This window comes from Salvelinus sp. IW2-2015, linkage group LG3, assembly GCF_002910315.2.
Source record: "Salvelinus sp. IW2-2015 linkage group LG3, ASM291031v2, whole genome shotgun sequence".
In the NCBI taxonomy this organism is placed as follows: Eukaryota; Metazoa; Chordata; class Actinopteri; order Salmoniformes; family Salmonidae; genus Salvelinus; species Salvelinus sp. IW2-2015.
In genome coordinates, this window is record NC_036840.1 from 30373999 (window position 1) to 30394979 (window position 20981).

A 20981-nucleotide genomic window follows, 5' to 3' on the forward strand; every position below is an offset into this window, starting at 1 on the left:
AATAACACTGCCAGAATAWTTTTTTGTGGTCTGGCAAAAAATAAATCTCAAAATAAGTTCGAACGCAAGTCCAATAGGTGGCAGCAGAACTCATATTTTTGACGGCATATCATTCATCACAGTGTTGCTGCACCTCCACGGAAGTATGTGTGTGCTCATGGTAAAAGAGCGATTGTAAGTGGGTATCCCTCTGAAGTTTAGCAATACACATCCCCAGCTTGATAGGTAGGTGGAGTAACTAAAGTAATGTGATATCTACATTTTGATCGGTTACTGCTATGCTAACTAGTTATCACCAGGTCTAACGTTAGTTATTTACAAATCAAGTTAAATTTCTAGGAAGACCAAGCCCAGCTAGTTAGCTAACGCGTTAGCTACCTGTCAGAATAGCTAGCTAGCAAGGTACAGTAGATAGGCCAACATGTTTAATGTTTCTATATTCTAGTATCTACCTGTATGCTTGACATGATCTACTTTCAGAAAATATGTAGCTGGCTACTAAAGTGTCAGTATGTAAGGTACAATCAGATTGTTTAACTTGTGTTGTTGTGGGTGTGTGTATCTAAGGAGACGTGTTGTGGGGGGTGTACCCTATCTTAATAACTCCTGTACACACCTCAGATAAAAGTCAGAAGAAGTGTATGAGAAAGTGAGATAAAATTGACTGTAAACTCAATGGTTATTGAGAACAGCCTTAACAGGTGCAACCTAACCTATTGATTAACTCTGATCATAAGCTCTAATTTAGCTATCTTTTTTTTCCAGGGAGGTTATGACACATTGTCCATCTGTGTCCCAAAGTGACAGGAGCCATGAAGCTTCGGCTGCACTTTGTGATGGACCCCATGGGCTGGTTCTGCACCAGTATGGTTTTCGCCATCTGGCTCTACAACTCCTTCTTCGTCCCCAAGTTGGTGCTACTGCCCCATTTCTATGAGGGGAATATCCCTTGGGCSTTGGTTGTCAGTGAGTATTAATCCCACAGACCAGGTGTTTAGTTCGGTCTGCTTCATCAATGACTTTGACTGCTGTATTCATCCTGTACCTCTCCTCCTAGGTTACTACTTAGCATCAGCCCTCTGTATGGCTGCACTTTTTAGAGCTTCTACAGCCAATCCTGGCCGACTCACACCCGACCCTCACATCCCTCACTCAGGTAATTTGACATTCCACACCCTCTGTCACAAATACTGATATATAATATAAACTGAGTGTACAAAACATTAAGAACACCTTCTCTGTCCATGACACAGACTGGCCAGGTGAAAGCTATGATCCCTTATTGATGTCCTCCTCAATCAGTGTAGATGAAGGGTAGGAGACAGGTTAAAGAAGGATTTTAAAGGCTTGAGACAATTGAGACATGGATTGTGTGTGRGCCATTGAAAGGGTGAATGGGCAAGACAAATGATTTAAGTGTCTTTGAACGGGGTATGGTAGTAGGTGCAATAACTTTGTCTAGAACTGCAAAGCTGTTGGGTTTTTCACGCTGAACAGTTTCCTGTGTGTATCAAGAATGGCCCACCACCCAAAGGACATCTGGGGACGGGGGGTGTAACTCAATATTAGGAAGGTGTCCGTAATGTTTTGTACACTCGGGATAAGGTCCACTGATATGAGGTTTGTTGCCTGGGTCATGGCAAAAGTATAGATTTTGACATGGTTACTTTGTTTCAGAGCGAGAGCAGTGGGAAATGTGTACCAAGTGCAACATGAGGAGACCAAAAAGGTCCCACCACTGCAGTCGTTGTGGCCATTGTGTACGTAGAATGGACCACCACTGTCCATGGTAAGACTTCAGACACTTCTATCACTCCCATAGGACATTCAGCTAAACAAGACAGCTCGTTCTGGGGGGGACATTTAGAATTTTCTGTTGCATTAAAAGAGCTGACGGTGATATTGTCAGGGTGTCTTTCACTGAACCGGCCAAGAGAGGGGGACAACTGCACAGTAGTTCGCGCTGCACCTCTTCTCTAGCAGCACCCCCAGGATTGCCATATATTTAAAAAATTGATAGACAGTTCATTGAATGGTTTAGGCTGACATATCTGTTTATCTGCTTGGGAAAATGTGCTTGATATTTGTAATACTTGTAACCTAGGCATTTGAGCAGTTCTGTAAAATGTATTTTTCTCCCTCTTGTCTCCTGGCAGGATCAATAATTGTGTAGGGGAGGACAACCACTGGCTCTTCTTGCAACTCTGTTTTTACACACAGGTCCTCAGTTTGTTCACCCTGGTTCTAGACTTCTGCCAGTTCTATTACTTCCAGCCCTTGACCACATTGGACCAGGTAAAGTCAAGAATGAAAAGTGAGCGCTTTAACGCTAAACTAGAATGAACATTACTGGACAGCTTGGTTTCATGATTTTTTGTTGTTGTAATAGCAATCACAAGGAAGAATTTCGTCATCAACGATTTGGATTACTTTCTAATTCAATTCAAGATTTTCCAAATTTCCTTGGAAAGTGTGTAATCAAGCTCTTACAGATAACTGCCTGCCGCACCCCTAAAACAACRCTCCCTTCTATGCCTTGATGATGAACATTTTAATAGAGATGTACATGTACACATTTGCAGCTAAAAGCTGAATTGCAGCATACATAGGCCTACGTAGGCAAATAAACAAAACAGATATTTTTTAAGTTACTGGTATTTCAGATTTCATCAAACCTTTTTCACAGTTCAGCAGCATTGAGCAGTCTCACAAAGTAGGGCAGGCATAGGGCTGTAGTAATATGTCAGTGAGAGTAGGGAAGGTCCCGTTTGACTGGATCGGGTAGATCTGCAACAGAAATGGCCTCGTCTCAGACAACCATGTGCTGTTTTCCTGGGATTTTGCAAGCTTCTGAGCAAAGAATCTGCAGAGATGAGACTCCAAGGTTTGTAAGCAGAGTACATGCAGAGTAGGAGGTGTAGATGGGCAGTATGCTGAATGTGTGAAAGGAGTACGGGAGTATGTACATGGTGCTGTGAAGTTGACTTTGACCTCTTCTGGTTGTACTGTCATAGGAGGCATTCATGGCACGTCATGAGCTCGCCCTGATCCGTGTGTCTGCGATCATGGGTCTGGTGATGATCGGAGGCATGAGCAGCCTCTTCTATACTCAGATGGCTGGCATCCTGACAGTGAGTCGAATCTCTCTCCTGTTTATTTGGATCTCCATTAGCTTTTGCAGAAGCAGCAGCTACTCTTCCTACTGTCTCTTGTTAGAAAATTGTAGTCAAGTAAATATCAACGTATTTGTTATGTATCAAAGTAGCATGTTATGCACTGTTTACACTGCCCATTTCATGCATCCTAGTTCTTTTCTAATTCTGATGTATGCCAATCTGCCTCAGTTCCATTCCCTGGGTGTGCTACTCAATCCAGATTCTTAGCTATTGTTACTGGAGTAGTGGGAATATTAGGATGTGTTGGTAAACTTTACTGTGTCCTTGACTGTCATGACTCCTTACCAGATGAGACCTCACCTTTAACCTCTGTGAGTGGATTGACAGGATGTAATGCACCAGCACCAAGGTGTAATAGACTTAACAGCTTACATGTGAGCCCAGCTGCGTAAAACCGTCTTATCTGGACTGCTAAGTCTTTATTTCTATTACTGTCCCTCTGGGTAAACGTGGGGCCTTCTCGTAGCCACACAGACTTTTTCTACTTGATGACATTAAGGGATTGGGGCCTTGAAGGCCTAGTTAGTTTCGTACTTGTCTTGTTGCACAGACCCATGATCAAGCTTAGTAACAGATTTGGTGATTGGCCAAATCCCTACACGTTCAGGTCTCAATGTATGCAATGCATGTCACCAGAGGCCATAGGTTATTTTCAGACAACAAATCCTATGGTAAGGAAGGGAATTGCAGGATGTTGATCAGTTGTTTGTTGTTCACAGAGAAAAACAACCTTTCAGGAATACGTTAAGATGATAACAGCATGTTAACAATTGACAATAACTATGGATAGTCATGTGCTAGTTAGGCTATTTTCTTGTTGATGAAACACGTAGAAATGTCCTTTTCAGAAAACAACTTAATTTGGAAACCTGGGCCTCACAGCACGGGTGGGCAGGTGCATTAATGTCTCCTAATTAGCATGTGGTGTGTTATCTGTTTGGTGTCGCGCTTTGTGTGTAAGGCGTCCATTTGAGGAGATTTACCTGGCTAATTAGTACACATGCAAATATATATTCCAGGACAGCCTGTGATCATGCAAATGACATTTTAGTAATTTAGCGGACGCTCTTATCCAGAGCGACTTACAGGAGCAATAAGTGTTAAGTTCCTTGTTCAAGGGCACATCGGCAGATTTCTTAGCCACCCTACTCAAAGATGTGAAATCTATCAATGTTTAAACTATGTTCCTCTTGTGTTACCGCCTAACAGGACACCACCACCATTGAGAAAATGGCTCACTTCTCAAATGAAATGTAAGTAGCATGGGTTTGTTCCTTTGTGCTGCCTTTGATACAAGGGACAAGAAAATAATTTGCCGGGCTCTGGACAGCCTCTTCACGTTCCGATTTTACTTATCTGATTGGACACAATTTGTCCAGCTAGTTGACAAGTCATTGCAGTACCATTACGTTGAATTAGGTGTTCCACAAGGTTCAGTGTTGGTACCTCTGTTTTTCCATTTTGGGCCCATTCAGACTTGAGATCTGTGCGCACGCTTGTGCACATTATTTTCTCTTTCACAGAGGCGGGTCTGGTGGTGGGTCAAAGAAATCCTGGCAGCGGACTCTGGCCGAGGTGTTTGGCACTACCTGGAAAATCCTGTGGTTCATCCCGTTGAGGAGCAGGCAACCACTGACCTTTCCCCACCACTTCCGCAGTCATGTGTAGATAAGTGGAGCTCTGTCCCACTTCAGTCCAGACGGTAGGCTGCCATCTCCGACAGAGAATACACTATGCACACTCTCAGCACCCCCCACCTGCCTTCACCTCCCTGTTTTGTGCCATCTAAGCTGGTTGGTAGTATTGGTTGGCCAGTGGATACCTTTTCGTCTTTTCCTATAGGAATCACATTGAAAGTGCTTGAACTGGGTCACAAACTTCTGCCACAGTCGAGAACATTTTACCAAGTGCAACCTAATGCCCTCCCTTATACTTACTAGGGGCTCCATTGTGCTCTGTTGTTACATTGAGGGAACCACTTTAAGGGGAAATTGCTTTTTAAAGGAAACTTTGACAAAAGGGAAATCGCTAAGAACTACAAGTTGATTGTAGGGCCATGTAGACCTTCAAACGATGCTAACTCTAACTCAATAGCCAATAGACAGCCAATTAAAAAATATATATAATTTGTGCCTTCTTCTTGGGACTTATGGTCCATTCATGTGTCATAAATCAACAGTTTCTGCTGTTTGGTGGGCTGTGGCCTGTTGTTTTCAAGATAAAAAATGACATTTTTTAGTCAATCTCCCAAGTGGTTTGTATACTTGCCTTTTACAGAAGGCTATACAAGTAATTATTTTGGTTAGAAGTTGGATATCAAGTGGTGGGCAAATTGGTTTGTGGATTGCTATAAGAAAGAGTAGTTCCATGATTGAACTGCATTCCATAATGATATTGTAAAAGAGTTCCTCTGCTTGACTTTTRTACCCATATTTTTTAAAGAATGTGTTATGATGCTCCTACCAAAAAGAAATGCCKCTAGTAACACCTGATTTGAACAATGTTATAATGCCTCGTACAGAAGGTAAACTTAAAGTTGCCATGAAACTCATTATGTGTCGCATCTTTGATATTTGCTCCATGAACTTTTTTATGAAGGGTTTGAAGGAGAATTTACTCACCTGGCTAAATAAAGTTATATTATGTTCTATTATTATTATATTATGCACTGAAACACAAGGTTTAGTGTACCACAGATCAGGGGTGCAACTTCCACTGGGGACGGGGGGGGGACATACCACCCCCCCGACATATACTGAAGTTGCATTTCCCCCCCCCATTTTATAATTGGAATGTGATACAAAACGAGGTAATGGTGGGCCTTAGGACCGTGCGACGCCTCCGAGCGGTCGGGTCGGTTGTTTGGAGTGTTTATCAGACTTGATTTTTTTATTTTTTATCTAATAATAATAATGTCCCCCCCACTTCTAAAACCCAACGTTGTGCCCATGCCACAGATATATGGTAGAGACCGGCAATGAAGGAGACCTTTGCTTGCAACATGACTGTCTATCATGCATCATTTTGCCATAAACTAGCATGACGCCTAATAATATCTATAATGTCAGCCTTATGACAGTGTTACGCAGGCCTTATGACAGTTACGCAGGCCTTATGACAGTTACGCGGGCCTTATGACAGTTACGCAGGCCTTATGATAGTATTATGCAGGCCTTATGACAGGGTTCAAGTAAAGCGTTACCCAAATATCTTACTGTCAAAGTTGGTAGTTGAATTTCTTAGCCGTCGCAACTCAGTTGCACTGTTTGTTTCTGTAGTTCAGTTGGTAGAGCATGGCACTTGCAATGCCAGGATAGTGGGTACAATTCCCGGGACACCCGTACGTAAAATGTATGCACGCATGACTGTAAGTCACTTTGGATTAGGCGTCTGCTAAATGGTATATATTTTATTTATTATATAGTATAAATAAATAAAAAAGTACAAATGTGTGCACTATTCACATACTGTACCTTACAAAATTGGTTGATAGATAGCTAATTACGTATCGAGCTACAGGGCTTTAACAACCAACCATGACTTATTTTGCATCAACAGTGGTAACCGTGTCTTTATCTCCCACTTTCATTACCATCAATTAGACAAACATCACAGAGTCTTTGTTCATCCATTTTAAAAACATTTTTGCTTCTTGCTTTTTCAAACCTCCACACTGCCTAAAGCCAAATGATTTAACCTTACCAATGACCACAGACTAAGACTAAAAATGTCACAATGTCACAATGWACTGTATCAACATTAATTTCAGGGTATACCAAATAGATGTATTTATATTTATCTGCTGTTCTACACTTGGTTGTAACATTGTTCATAAATCCTCCTCCTACTAAATATACACTGATATACTGTACCTCTGTGTATTTTTTTGTACACATTCCACTTTATTTTTCTACTCAAGTTTTATTTTGTTTTTATGTACATGTTTTCARGACTGTTGAGTCGATTACTTTTGATAATTTGAATGTATGATACTAACTTTGAGTTTTCTGAACCTAGTGTGACTTAATTAACCKTATCAGTCKCGAGACCCCAGCAAAAATTTGATTTAAATGTATCTGCATGTACAACCCTTATGTTATCAGGGCTACAAGTAGAACACAAAACTATTTGACATAAATAGTTGCATTCATGAGTTTTATTGACAAATAAAATAAAAATAAAAATAATAATCAGCCAAAGCAAAAAGCTGATATAAATGAATGTATATGAACACTGTAAGTGCAGAAATTGTTTGCTTACTGGGAAATTAATATCCAACTCGTCAGTGACAACTCTTTGGAGTTTGATAGCAACTATGAGCTTGTTACAGTAGTGTAGACACTATGCCCTGGGATTTCCWATGATCTTCTATGTAGAAGAACCCCTTAGCTTCTAATGACTCTTGTGTAACATGTGGGCATCACAGAGCAAAACATTTTACACGTGCGTGTTTGTAAGATTTTTGGCTTTTCATGGGCAGCTTTCAATCGTTTTTATAGCTCAAACTATTCGGACTCATTTTTGTAAAAAGAACCGGTCTGAGCCCCCTCGGGATCCGCCCTTGTCTCACAACACAGCTCTAGTCAGCCCCTGTTAATCACACAGACTAGTGGTATCTACGGATGCAGAAGAAATAGATTAATCCAATGGTGAAACCCAGAAGTCTGTAGCTCAAACACACTATGTTTAAAAGGGTCTAGAAGTCCAAAACGCCCCGGCATTACGGTGGGACTCATTAGGTTAGTAGAGTCTCAGAACACTGTTTATGTTAGTATCTAGACATTGATTGATGTTGAATTGTTTTCATGTTAATTGTGAGGACAGCTGCTGTCAATTGTCTGTCATACTTGTAGTTTCTTTGATTGTTCGTAAATGGTAGTGGACACTGAATTCTTTCTTTTTTATAACAATATTGTCTTTAATTTTAATTTCCTGGTTGGCATTGTGTTGATTTGTATGTTTTATACTTCATACTTTCTTCATCATATAGTATGCATTATATATAGGATAAGGGGAATGTTAATGTTGCATTAATGCAAAGTACATGTTTTTCGTTTACACTTGAAGTATCTGTCAATGCATTGCACATCACCAATAGGAGTTCTACCAACAACTGTCTTGAACCATAGATGTATTTGAAAAAAATATTTGTTAACACTACAACTGTTGCTTACAGAATCACCAACCTACTTTGGCGTCTAACAAGGGCCTTTTGTGAGGATCTGTATCCTCACTAAGTCCCACAGGGCTCAGTGCTGAGTCCCCTGCTGTTCTCCATGTACAGTGCCTTCAGAAAGTATCACACCCCTGGACTTTTTCCACATTTTGTTGTGTTACAAAGTGGGATTCAAATTGATTTAAATGTCATTTTTTTTGTCAACGATCTACACAAAATACTCTGTCAAACTGGGGGGAAAAGTATACCATTTGTATAAATAAAAAAATTGATATATAATAGAAAATAATAATAAAACTGTAATATCTTGCTTAGATAAGTATTCAACCCCCTGAGTTAATACATGTTAGAATCACCTTTGGCATTGATTACAGCTGTGAGTCCTTCTGGGTAAGTCTCTTAGAGCTTTCCACACKTTGATTCTGCAACATTTGCCCATTTTGTTATTTTCAAAATTCTTTAAGCTCTGTCAAATTAGTTATTGATCATTGCTTGACAACCATTTTCAGGTCTTGCCATAGATTTTCCTACAGATTTAAGTCAAAACTGTAACTCAGCCACTCAGGAACATTCACTGTCTTCTTGGTAAGCAACTCCAGAGTAGATTTGGGCTTGTGTTTTAGATTATTGTCCTGCAAAAAGGTGAATTCATCTCTCAGTGTTTGGTGGAAAGCAGACTGAACCAGGTTTTCCTCTAGGATTTTGCCTGTGCTTAGCTCCATCCCCATTTCTTTTTTTATATTGAAAAACTCCCCAGTCCTTAACCATTACAAGCATACCCATAACATGATACAGCCACCATTATGCTTGAACGTATGGATACTGGTTCTCAGTAATGCAGTGTATTGGATTTGCCCCAAACATAACACTTTTTGTTCAGGACAAAAAGTGAATTGCTTTGCCAAATGTTTTGCACTGTTACTTTAGTGCCTTGTTAAAACCAGATGCATGTTTTGGAATCTTTTTTTATTCTGAGCAGGCTTCCTTTTTTTCACTCTGTAAATTAGGTACATATTGTGGAGTAACTACAATGTTGTTGATCCATCCTCAGTTTTCTCCCATCACAGCCATTAAACTCTGTAACTGTTTTAAAGTCACCATTGGCCTCTTGGTGAAATCCCTGAGCGTTTTCCTTCATCTCTAGCAACTGCGTTAGGAAGGACGCCTGTATCTTTGTAGTGACTGGGTGTATTGATACACCATCCAAAGTGTAATTAATAACTTCATCATGCTCAATGTCTATTATTTTTGTAGTTATTTTTACCCATCTACCACTAGGTGCCCTTCTTTGTGAGGCATTGGTAAACCTCCCTGGTCTTTGTGGTTTAATCTGTGTTTGAAATGTACTGCTCGACAGGGATCCTACAGATAATTGGATGTGTGTGCTATGGAGATGAGGTAGTRAATGAAAAAAAATTGTAATAATGTTAACCACTTATTACACACAATGAGTCCATGCATCTTATGTCCCTTGTTAAGCACACATTTACTCCTGAACTTATTTAGGCTTGCCATAACAAAGGGGTTGAATACTTATTGACTGAAGACATTTCAGCTTTAGATTTTTTATTAATTTGTAAACATTTAAAGAAACAGAATTCCACTTTGACATTATGGGGTGTAGTGTGTAGGCCAGTAACACAAAATCTAAATYTAATCCATTTTAAAACCAGGCTGTAACACAACAAAATGTGGAAAAAGTAGGGGGTGTGAATACTTTCTGAAGTCACTGTAGGGGCCAATTCTGACCAAACCCTCCCCCCTAACTTAATCACTTGTGATGGTGTGTTGTCTTATGTCATGTAATGTACCAGTTCTGCTGTAGTCATTGGACTTCCTACTACTGCACTCCATTATGTGCCTTGATGTTGGGATTTTGCACTTTTTATTTTGTTTTGGTAAGGAAATTGGCATTAACATTTGCCATTGACATGGATCTACTAAATGTTTTATTTTATTTTGTTGTTTAACCTCCTTATTAGAATCAACGTTTAATAACTTGCTCTAGATAAGAGTACCTCCTGCTGAATGACTCAAATGTAGGAAAAACTAGGAAGGAGAGACCAAATCAAATCAAATGTTATTAGTCACATACACATGGTTAGCAGATGTTAATGCGAGTGTAGCGAAATGCTTGTGCTTCTAGTTCCGACAATGCAGTAATAACCAACAAGTAATCTAACCTAACAATTCCACAACTACTACCTTATACCACGTTAAGTCTATTGTAGTTTTAAATCTAATTTAATTGGCATAGACGAGTCACGCATGTTCAAAGATAAACATTTACACATTGTTTGCTGCTCTTATATTTAAAAAAAATAAGCTGTAATATTTCACGGTTAGAGATTTCAGCTTGAAGGACCAAAGTTGTGCTGACTCGTACGTTTTGCTATTTGATTCTCATTAGGCCTTTTGTGCGGCAACAACTTTTCTTTCTCACTGTAATTAGGGAGAATGCATGTGTTGTGCATACAGCATTTATATCTTCCTGACTGTTGTGTAATGAATTGGACTCTAACCGGACATCAAGACATAGACTTGGGGATGTATTAGAATTTATAGAGGCTTGAAGCTTAATAAGCTTTTGTCCCCAGGAGGTTGCAATAAGCTGGAATTGAATTTAACTGTATCTCAATTACTCTACTCAATGCTGATGTCTCCATACGCAACATAATATATATATTTAAAGGAAATGTCTCTAAGATGTTGATGGGCCACCTATACGCCATTACAGTTTTTTTTATTGCACTTATAATACATATACTGAACAAAAATATAAATGCAACAATTTCAACGATTTTACTGAGTTACAGTTCATTTAAGGAAATCAGTCAATTGAAGTTAATTAATTAGGCCCTAATCTATGGGTTTCACATGACTGGGCCGGGGCGCAGCCATGGGTAGGCCTGGGAGGGTATAGGCCCACCCACTTGGGAGCCAGGCCCAACCAATCAGAATTAGTTTTGCCCACAAAAGGGCTTTATTACAGACAGAAATACTCCTCAGTTTCATCAGCTGTCCGGTTGACTGGTCTCAGACAATCCCGCAGGTGAAGAAGCCGGATGTGGAGGTACTGGGCTGGCGTGGTTACACATGATCTGCGGTTGTGAGGCCGGTTGGACGTACTGCCAAATTCTCTAGAGAAATTAACATTCAGTTCTTTGGCAACAGCTCTGGTGGACATTCCTGCAGTCAGCATACCAATTGCACGCTCCCTGAACACTTGAGACATCTGTGGCTTTGTGTTTTGTGACAAAACTGCACATTTTAGAGTGGCCTTTTATTATCCCAAAAAGTMTTTTTTTTAATTGTTCAGTTCAAATATCTTTTGGGATGTTCCCAAAAGATATTTGAACTGAACAATTAAAAAATTGGTAAGGAGAGAAATAATGTGAAGTTAATGTACAAATGTTGAATATTAATTTATCTGGGTTATAATATATACATTTTATTTTACCATATGTTTTAATCATGGGGAATATAAATGCTGCCAAGAGTTATTATCATGTATTAAATAAATGGTGTAACAAAGTTCTGAAATGGGTTTTATTGTTGTTTCTTACGTGATCATTTCTGTACAGCAGGGGTGGTCGACTGCTCCTGGGTGTGCAGGCTTTCACTCCAACCCTGCTAAAACACACCTGGTTCTACTAATCACTTACTCAATCAGGTGTTGGAATAAGGTTGGAGCAAAAGCCTGCACACCCAAAGACATTGAGGAAGGATAAACTTAACAGACCTCTTGTCTTGGTCACACAATGTGTTTCCAGTCTCTGCTGGCAAGGCCGATAATGCCCTCTCCTGGCCATTAACCCCTGTACGTTCAGTAAAAACAGGCTGGCCAATAACCCCTGTACGTTCAGTAAAACAGGCTGGCCATTAACCCCTGTACGTTCAGTAAAACAGGCTGGCCATTAACCCCTGTACGTTCAGTAAAACAGGCTGGCCAATAACCCCTGTACGTTCAGTAAAACAGGCTGGCCAGTAACCCCTGTACATTCAGTAAAACAGGCTGGCCAATAACCCTTGTACGTTCAGTAAAACAGGCTGGCCATTAACCCTTGTACGTTCAGTAAAACAGGCTGGCCAATAACCCCTGTACGTTCAGTAGAACAGGCTGGCCAATAACCCCTGTACGTTCAGTAGAACAGGCTGGCCGTTAACCCTTGTACGTTCAATAGAACAGGCTGGCCGTTAACCCCCGTACGTTCAGTAGAGCAGGCTGGCCATTAACCCTTGTACATTCAGTAGAGCAGGCTGGCCATTAACCCTTCTATGTTCAGTAAGAGTAGGCTTTGGCCATTAACCCTTGTACATTCATGTAGAGCAGGCTCGGCCCATTAACCCTCTACTTCAGTAGAGCAAGGCTGGCCATTAACCCTTACTAACACATTCAGTAGAGCAGGCTGGCCATTAAACCCTTGACATTCAGTAGAGCAGGCTGGCCATTTAACCTCTTGTACATTCAGTAGAGCAGGCTGGCCATTAACCCTTCATCATTCAGTAGAGCAGGCTGGCCGTTAACCCCTGTACATCAGTAGAGCAGGCTGGCCATTAACCCTTGTACATTCAGTAAGCAGGCCTGGCCGTTAACCGTCTACGTTCAGTAGAGCAGGCTGGCCGTTAACCCTTTACATTCAGTAGAGCAGGATGGCCGTTAACCCTTCTACGTTCAGTAGAGCAGGCTGGCCGCTGACCCCTGTACATTCAGTAGAGCAGGCTGGCCGTTAACCCCCGTACGTTCAGTAGAGCAGGCTGGCCATTAACCCTTGTACATTCAGTAGAGCAGGCTGGCCGTTAACCGTTCTACGTTCAGTAGAGCAGGCTGGCCGTTACACCCTGTCTTACATCAGTAAAGCAGGATGGCCGTTAACCCTTCTACGTTCAGTAGAGCAGGCTGGCCGCTGAACCCTGAAATTCCAAGTAGAGCAGGCTGGCCGTTAACCCCCGTACGTTCAGTAGAGCAGGCTAGCCTTAACCCTGTACGTTCAAATAGAACAGGCTGGCCGTTAACCCTGTACTGTCAGTAGAACAGGCTGCCATTAACCCTTGTACATAGTAGAGCAGGCCTGGCCATTAACCCTTGTACATTCAGTAGAGCAGGCTGGCCATTAACCCTTGTACATTCAGTAGAGGCATGGCCATTAACCCTTGACATTCAGGTAGAAGCAGGCTGGCCATTTAACCCTTGTACATTCAGTAGAGCAGGCTGGCCTATAACCCTTGTACTATTCAGTAAGAGCAGGCTGGCCATTAACCCTGTCACGTCAGTAGAGGCAGGCCTGGCACTTAACTGTACACATTCAGTAGAGCAGCTGGCCATTAACCCTTGTACATTCAGTAGAGCAGGCTGGCCGTTAACCCGTTCTACGTTCAGAAGAGCAGGCTGGCGTTAACCCTGTAGACATTCAGTAGAGCAGGATGGCCGTTAACCCTTTCACACGTTCAGTAGAGAGCAGGCCGCGACCCCTGTACATTCAGTAGAGCAGGCTGGCCGTTAAACCCCGTACGTCAGTAGAGCAGGCTAGCCGTTAACCCTTGTACGTTCAATAGAACAGGCTGGCCGTTAACCCCTACGTTCAGTAGAGCAGCTAGCCATAACCTTGTACATCAGTAAGCAGGCTGGCATTAACCCTTGTACATTCAGTAGAGCAGGCTGGCCATTAACCCTTGTACATTCAGTAGAGCAGGCTGGCCATTAACCCTTTCTACGTCAGAGATGAGGCAGGCTGGCCATTAACCCTTTACATTCAGTAGAGCAGGCTGGCCATTAACCCTTGTACATTCAGTAGAGCAGGCTGGCCATTTAACCCTGTACATTCAGTAGAGCAGGCTGGCCATTAACCCTTCTACGTTCAGTAGAGCAGAGCTGGCCGTTAACCGTTCTACGTTCAGTAAGAGCAGGCTGGCCGTTAACCCTTCTACGTTCAGTAGAGCAGGCTGGAACCATATAACCACTTATACGATTCAGTAAAGCAGTGACTGGCGCTCAGCAACACTATACATTCAAGCTCTTAAATGTCTATGTCATTATGATCTTCCTGGTTATTTAAATGAAGTATACATAAAAATCGATAATGTAATTATCTATAAAGCTGTTATGTCACATGTATGTAGTGGTTATAGGTGTGTGATGTAGTTATGACTGACTGTTCACTGTTTGAATGACTTCATACGTAAGATGACCATGGTGTAACTATGGTGTCCTAAAATTCAATAAAATAATATGTGGGTCCTCCTACATTGTCCGTTGTCCCTATCCCCCAGGTCCAAACAACTCAATGAAGTGTTCATAATGTGTGCATGATCCGTGAATTTAATTTATGCCACCATTGTTGGTGGCAACATGTATGGCACACGTTCCTCGCAAACTCTGATGACTTGTGCCTTTTGGATGTCCCAAGCAAAACTGACATAGAGGTCATTTCTGTCTTTTAAATTTACAAAGTTAAATGTTTCATACTTAAGTGTATGGGTACTGTGGGGCTATTCTCTAATCCAGTGACATTACAATTTACCTTAATGTTTTATTTCTTCTGACTAAATCTTACCTTTTTGTTTATTTCTAAATGTTGTATTTACTTTAGGAAATAACAGGTGCAAACTTTGTACCTAGTGCAAAAATGTTTWAAAAAAGTCTGGGCCCCAGAAGACTTGACATTTAGCAGACGCTCTTATCCAGAGCGATTAAGTGAGTCCATACATTTCTGTACTGGTCCCCCGTGGGAATCAAACCCACAACCCTGGCGTTGCAAGTACCATGCTCTACCTACTGAGCCACACGGGACCAGACAAATCCCTTTTGCGAATTAATATTCAGATAATGACATGGATTTTTATGAACCAATTTAACTTTGGTGTAACATTGACATTGAAACATACCCTATATAACCATGCTTAGACATGTCCACATATGTTGTGTATGTCTGAGTGAACTTACAAAGTCACTGATGAAGATGAGATGGGCCTACTTCTTACCCATCACGAGTGGTCGATGCCAATGGCATATTTCTTTAAGTAATTATATGATATGAAAATGTTCTACCTAGAGTCCATGTTAAATTATTTCCTTAATCTCTGGCCCTGCTTCGTCAAGTGGACTAATTAAACAAGTGGGCCACCTGTTACCAGTACAGGAGAGGACATCTGGCTGAACAAAGGAAACAATTATAGGCTTGATATAAACATAACTAAAGCGTGGAGGATGCAAGCCATGCCTACGTAGAGCTTTATTAGGAGTATGATTGGAGGCATTACTGCCACAAATGGCTCTGCTCCATTTCACCGCACCTAGATTAGGATTAAGTATGTGATAGACATGTCAAACATCTTTACATTTTTTTAATTGGTAATTAATCGCAGACAGTCTCTTTTTAAAAACTTCAGGTCTCTTTGTTTCCAGGTGGGTCAAATGCATGCTATATGACAAATGCTGGGCAGCACTCTGTCTGCTTGCCAAATAATTATGGCATAGAAACGGCTGGTGATACTTTGCTAATAGAATTTATGATGTGCTCTTTATTTCCGTTGGTAAACAAAAAAACTTCCAAAACATGTACTACACATAAAAATGTTTTGGTCCGTTTAATTTATCTACAATATGCATCTAGTAGTGTGTTGGAATTGCCTTGACATTCATTATATTTCCAACAATAGTGTTTTATTAAATGTTTATTAAATGTTTTATTAATTCTAACACAGTTATCTTCAAAGAAAATCATAGCCAAAACAACCAACATGTCGCATCTCCATAAAAATGAAACATGTTGTGCCTTCTCACACAAGAGCAACCACATAGAACTTTCCATGACCAGCATGAATGTCAGAGGTTCAAAAGTATATCCACAAACCTGCAATCTTTAAAATGCCATGGCTACTTGACAGAAAATGTGTGATTTAATCAACTGTTTTTTATGTAGGACACAATGTTTACTTGATACCAGTTGCTTTGAATCACATTCATTGAGGTGCAGTAAAAGGTTATGTGGTTTTAAAAGTGGGTTTCTTCTTCATTACTGTGTCTCCATTAGCAGGTGGTACTAAAAGTGGGGTTTCTTCTTCATTACTGTGTCTCCATTAGCAGGTGGTTTAAAAAGTGGGGTTTCTTTCTTCATTACTGTGTCTCCATTAGCAGGGGTACTAAAAGTGGGTTTTTCTTCTTCATTATGCTGTGCTCCATTAGCAGGTGGTTCTAAAAAGTGGGGTTTCTTCTTCATTACTGTGTCTCCATTAGCAGGTGGTTCTAAAAGTGGAGTTTCTTTTCATTACTGTGTCTCCATTAGCAGGTGGTTCTAAAAGTGGGTTTCTTCTTCATTACTGTGTCTCCATTAGCAGGTGGTTCTAAAAGTGGGGTTTCTTCTTCATACTGTGTCTCCATTAGCAGGTGGTTCTGAAAGTGGGGTTTCTTCTTCATTACTGTGTCTTCATTAGCAGGTGGTTCTAAAGTGGGGTTTCTTCTTCATTACTGTGTCTCCATTAGCAGGTGGTTTAAAAGTGGGTTTCTTCTTCATTACTGTGTCTCCATTAGCAGGTGGTTCTAAAAGTGGGGTTTCTTCTTCATTACCGTGACTCCATTAGCAGGTGGTTCTAAAAGTGGGGTTTCTTCTTCAATACTGTGTCTCCATTAGCAGGTGGTTCTAAAAGTGGGGTTTCTTCATTACCGTGTCTCCATTAGCAGGTGGTACTAAAAGTGGGGTTTCTTCTTCATTACTGTGTCTCCATTAGCAGGTGGTTCTAAAAGTGGGGTTTCTTCTTCATACTGTGTCTCCATAGCAGGTGGTTCTAAAAGTGGGGTTTCTTCTTCATTACTGTGTCTCCATTAGCAGTGGTTCTAAAAGTGGGGTTTCTTCTTCATTACTGTGTCTCCATTAGCAGGTGGTTCTAAAAGTGGGGTTTCTTCTTCATTACTGTGTCTCCATTAGCAGGTGTTCTAAAAGTGGGTTTTTCTTCATTACTGTGTCTCCATTAGCAGGTGGTTCTAAAAGTGGGTTTCTTCTTCATTACTGTGTCTCCATTAGCAGGTGGTTCTAAAAGTGGGTTTTCTTTTCATTACTGTGTCTCCATTAGCAGTGGTTCTAAAATGGATTTCTTCTTCATTACTGTGTCTCCATTAGCAGGTGGTTCTAAAAGTGGGTTTCTTTTCATACTGTGTCTCCATTAGCAGGTGTTCTAAAAGTGGGTTTCTTCTTCATTACTGTGTCTCCATTAGCAGGTGGTTCTAAAAGTGGGGTTTCTTCTTCATTACCGTGTCTCCATTAGCAGGTGGTTCTAAAAGGAGGAGGCTGAAGAAATTCGGCTTGTCACCAAAAGCACTCACAAACTTCTACAGATGCACAATCGAGAGCATCCTGTCGGGCTGTATCACCGCCTGGTACGGCAACTGCTCCGCCCACAACCGTAAGGCTCTCCAGAGGGTAGTGAGGTCTGCACAACGCATCACCGGGGGCAAACTACCTGCCCTCCAGGACACCTACACCACCCGATGTCCAGGAAGGCCATAAAGATCATCAAGGACAACAACCACCCGAGCCACTGCCTGTTCACCCCGCTATCATCCAGAAGGCGAGGTCAGTACAGGTGCATCAAAGCAGGGACCGAGAGACTGAAAAAGCTTCTATCTCAAGGCCATCAGACTGTTAAACAGCCACCACTACATTAGTGGCCGCTGCCAACATACTGACTCAACTCTAGCCACTTTAATAATGGGAATTGATGGAAATTATGTAAAAATGTATCACTAGCCACTTTAAACAATGCCACTTAATATAATGTTTACATACCCTACATTACTCATCTCATATGTAATATGTATATACTGTACTGTATATCATCCACTGCATCTTGCATCTTTATGTAACACATGTATCACTAGCCACTTTAAACTATGCCACTTTATGTTTACAATACCTACATTACTCATCTCATATGTATAGACTGTACACTATACATCTACTGCATCTTGCCTATGCCGTTCCGTACCATCACTCATTCATATATCTTTATGTACATATTCTTTATCCCTTTACACTTGTGTGTATAAGGTAGTGTTGTGGAATTGTTAGGTTAGATTACTTGTTGGTTATTACTGCATTGTCGGAACTAGAAGCACAAGCATTTCGCTACACTCGCATTAACATCTCTAACATGTGTATGTGACAAAATAAATTTGATTTGATTTAAGTGGGGTTTCTTCTTCATTACTGTGTCTCAATTAGCAGGTGGTTCTAAAAGTGGGGTTTCTTCTTCATTACTGTGTCTCCATTAGCAGGTGGTACTAAAAGTGGGGTTTCTTCTTCATTACTGTGTCTCCATTAGCAGGTGGTTCTAAAAGTGGGGTTTCTTCTTCATTACCGTGTCTCCATTAGCAGGTGGTTCTAAAAGTGGGGGTTCTTCTTCAATACTGTGTCTCCATTAGCATGTGGTTCTAAAAGTGGGGTTTCTTCATTACCGTGTCTCCATTAGCAGGTGGTACTAAAATGTGGGTTTTCTTCTTCATTACTGTGTCTCATTAGCAGGTGGTTCTAAAAGTGGGTTTCTTCTTCAATACTGTGTCTCCATTAGCAGGTGGTTCTAAAAGTGGGGTTTCTTCTTCATTACTGTGTCTCCATTAGCAGGTGGTTCTAAAAGTGGGGTTTCTTCTTCAATATACTGTGTCTCCATTAGCAGGTGGTTCTAAAAGTGGGGTTTCTTCTTCATTACTGTGTCTCCATTAGCAGGTGGTTTTAAAGTGGGGTTTCTTCTTCAATACTGTGTCTCCATTAGCAGGTGGTTCTAAAGTGGGGTTTCTTCTTCAATACTGTGTCTCCATTAGCAGGTGGTTCTAAAAGTGGGGTTTCTTCTTCATTACTGTGTCTCCATTAGCAGGTGGTTCTAAAAGTGGGGTTCTTCTTCAATACTGTGTCTCCATTAGCATGTGGTTCTAAAAGTGGGGTTCTTCATTACCGTGTATCCATTAGCAGGTGGTACTAAAAGTGGGGTTTCTTCTTCATTACTGTGTCTCCATTAGCAGGTGGTTCTAAAAGTGGGGTTTCTTCATTACCGTGTCTCCATTAGCAGGTGGTACTAAAAGTGGGGTTTCTTCTTCATTACTGTGTCTCCATTAGCAGGTGGTACTAAAAGTGGGGTTTCTTCATTTCCGTGTCTCCATTAGCAGGTGGTTCTAAACGTGGGGTTTCTCTTCATTACCGTGTCTCCATTAGCAGGTGGTCTAAAAGTGGGGTTTTCTTCTTCATTACTGTGTCTCATTAGCAGGTGGTACTAAAAGTGGGGTTTCTTCTTCATTACTGTGTCTCCATTAGCAGTGGTTCTAAAAGTGGGGTTTCTCTTTCATTACTGTGGTCCTAATTAGCAGGTGGTTGGAATGTCCCTCCTCCCAACTCTAGCAGCTGTAGCAGAACCACTTTCTGGACTGGTCAGTGAAGGTATTGATTTGGCATATTGATTTTCACATTAGATGTCATTGTAGTTGAAAAAAAGAGTGTAGAAATCCAATTAAAGCTGGATCTCCAAACAGTTAAGCCTAATCCAATCAAGACTACGAAATCTATCGATTTTTCGTTCCAAATCAATAAAGCGCGTGGTGCGTGCCGACTGTCGACCCTTCAGTGTGTGTGAGCGTGGTCCTTTACTTTCCTTTCTGCCGGCCTGAACCACATGAACAAGCCTAAGCAACTAGGCTATGCTCTTTCAATAAATCAACTTTTATAACTTGTATTTCCATGTTTCATGATGTATGTCCTATGTTTTTGCTGCCTGCACAAGTGGCCTTGTGCCATAAAGTATTTTCATAGGGCAGGTATCATTTCTTTGGTCAGTGTTTCCCAGGGGACCCTAATTAGGAAGGGACATGACAAATAGTATAATAGCAGCCATAGACCTCTTCAGCGGTCATCASTAGGTACCACAGCCACAAAGTCATAATTATGGCTAAACCCTGCCTATTTCTTAAAATCTGATTTTAAACCAAACCCTAACCTTAACCGCGCTGCTAACCTTATGCCTAATCCTAACCTTAAATGACGTTTTTATGAATTTTTATAATATAGACAATTTTGATGTTGTTCCTGTGGTAACTAGTCATAACCCTGTTCAGGTGAAAGCTTAATTCTGAATGTACAGTGTGATCTGCCGTTGCTGCATCAGTCTATTTGTTTGAGGGCAACCATTTTGTGACCATTCCGTTGGAGAGTAAATAATAACAACTGCCATTTAGCAGTTGCTTTTATCCAAAGCGACTTAACGGTCATGAGTGCATACATTTAAGTATGGGTCGTCCCAGGAATCAAACCCACTATCCTGGCATAACAAGCACCATGCTCTACCAACTGAGCTACACTGGACAATTTTGGGGTGTGGTCCATACTACTGTACATGGCATTTTCTTTGATATACTGTCTATACACACCACATATTTATATTCTGGATTCTGACACTCTTGATTGTTAATTAGATCTCTTCTGTCAGTTCTTGATTTCTAGTTTAGATTTTAGATTATTTGTGTATTTGTATTGTATTTGTGAGACATTCTACTGCTCTGTTGGAGCAAGTAACACAATACATTCTACTGCCTTGTTGGAGCTGGTAACATAAGACATTCTACTGCCCTGTTGGAGCTGGTAACATGAGAC

At 41.0% G+C, this 20981-nt stretch overlaps 1 protein-coding gene across 3 annotated transcripts; it reads left to right on the top strand.

The window, feature by feature from the left end:
• Positions 1-121: 121 nt before the first annotated feature.
• Positions 122-17851, top strand: LOC111954365 (palmitoyltransferase ZDHHC21). 3 transcript variants are annotated; one of them, XM_070435886.1, is made up of 9 exons: positions 122-225; positions 766-966; positions 1058-1156; positions 1678-1789; positions 2157-2295; positions 3015-3131; positions 4386-4429; positions 4700-4878; positions 17617-17851. In XM_070435886.1, the coding sequence occupies exons 2-8, from the start codon at positions 813-815 to the stop codon at positions 4842-4844; spliced, it is 810 nt and encodes a 269-aa protein (XP_070291987.1). In that variant the 5' UTR covers positions 122-225; positions 766-812; the 3' UTR covers positions 4845-4878; positions 17617-17851. The 3 variants fall into 3 exon arrangements, with proteins under 3 accessions (XP_070291987.1, XP_023829819.1, XP_023829828.1); XM_023974051.2 differs by lacking the exon at positions 17617-17851 and having other exon boundaries at positions 4700-11895; XM_023974060.2 differs by lacking the exon at positions 17617-17851 and having other exon boundaries at positions 802-966; positions 4700-11895.
• Positions 17852-20981: the final 3130 nt, after the last annotated feature.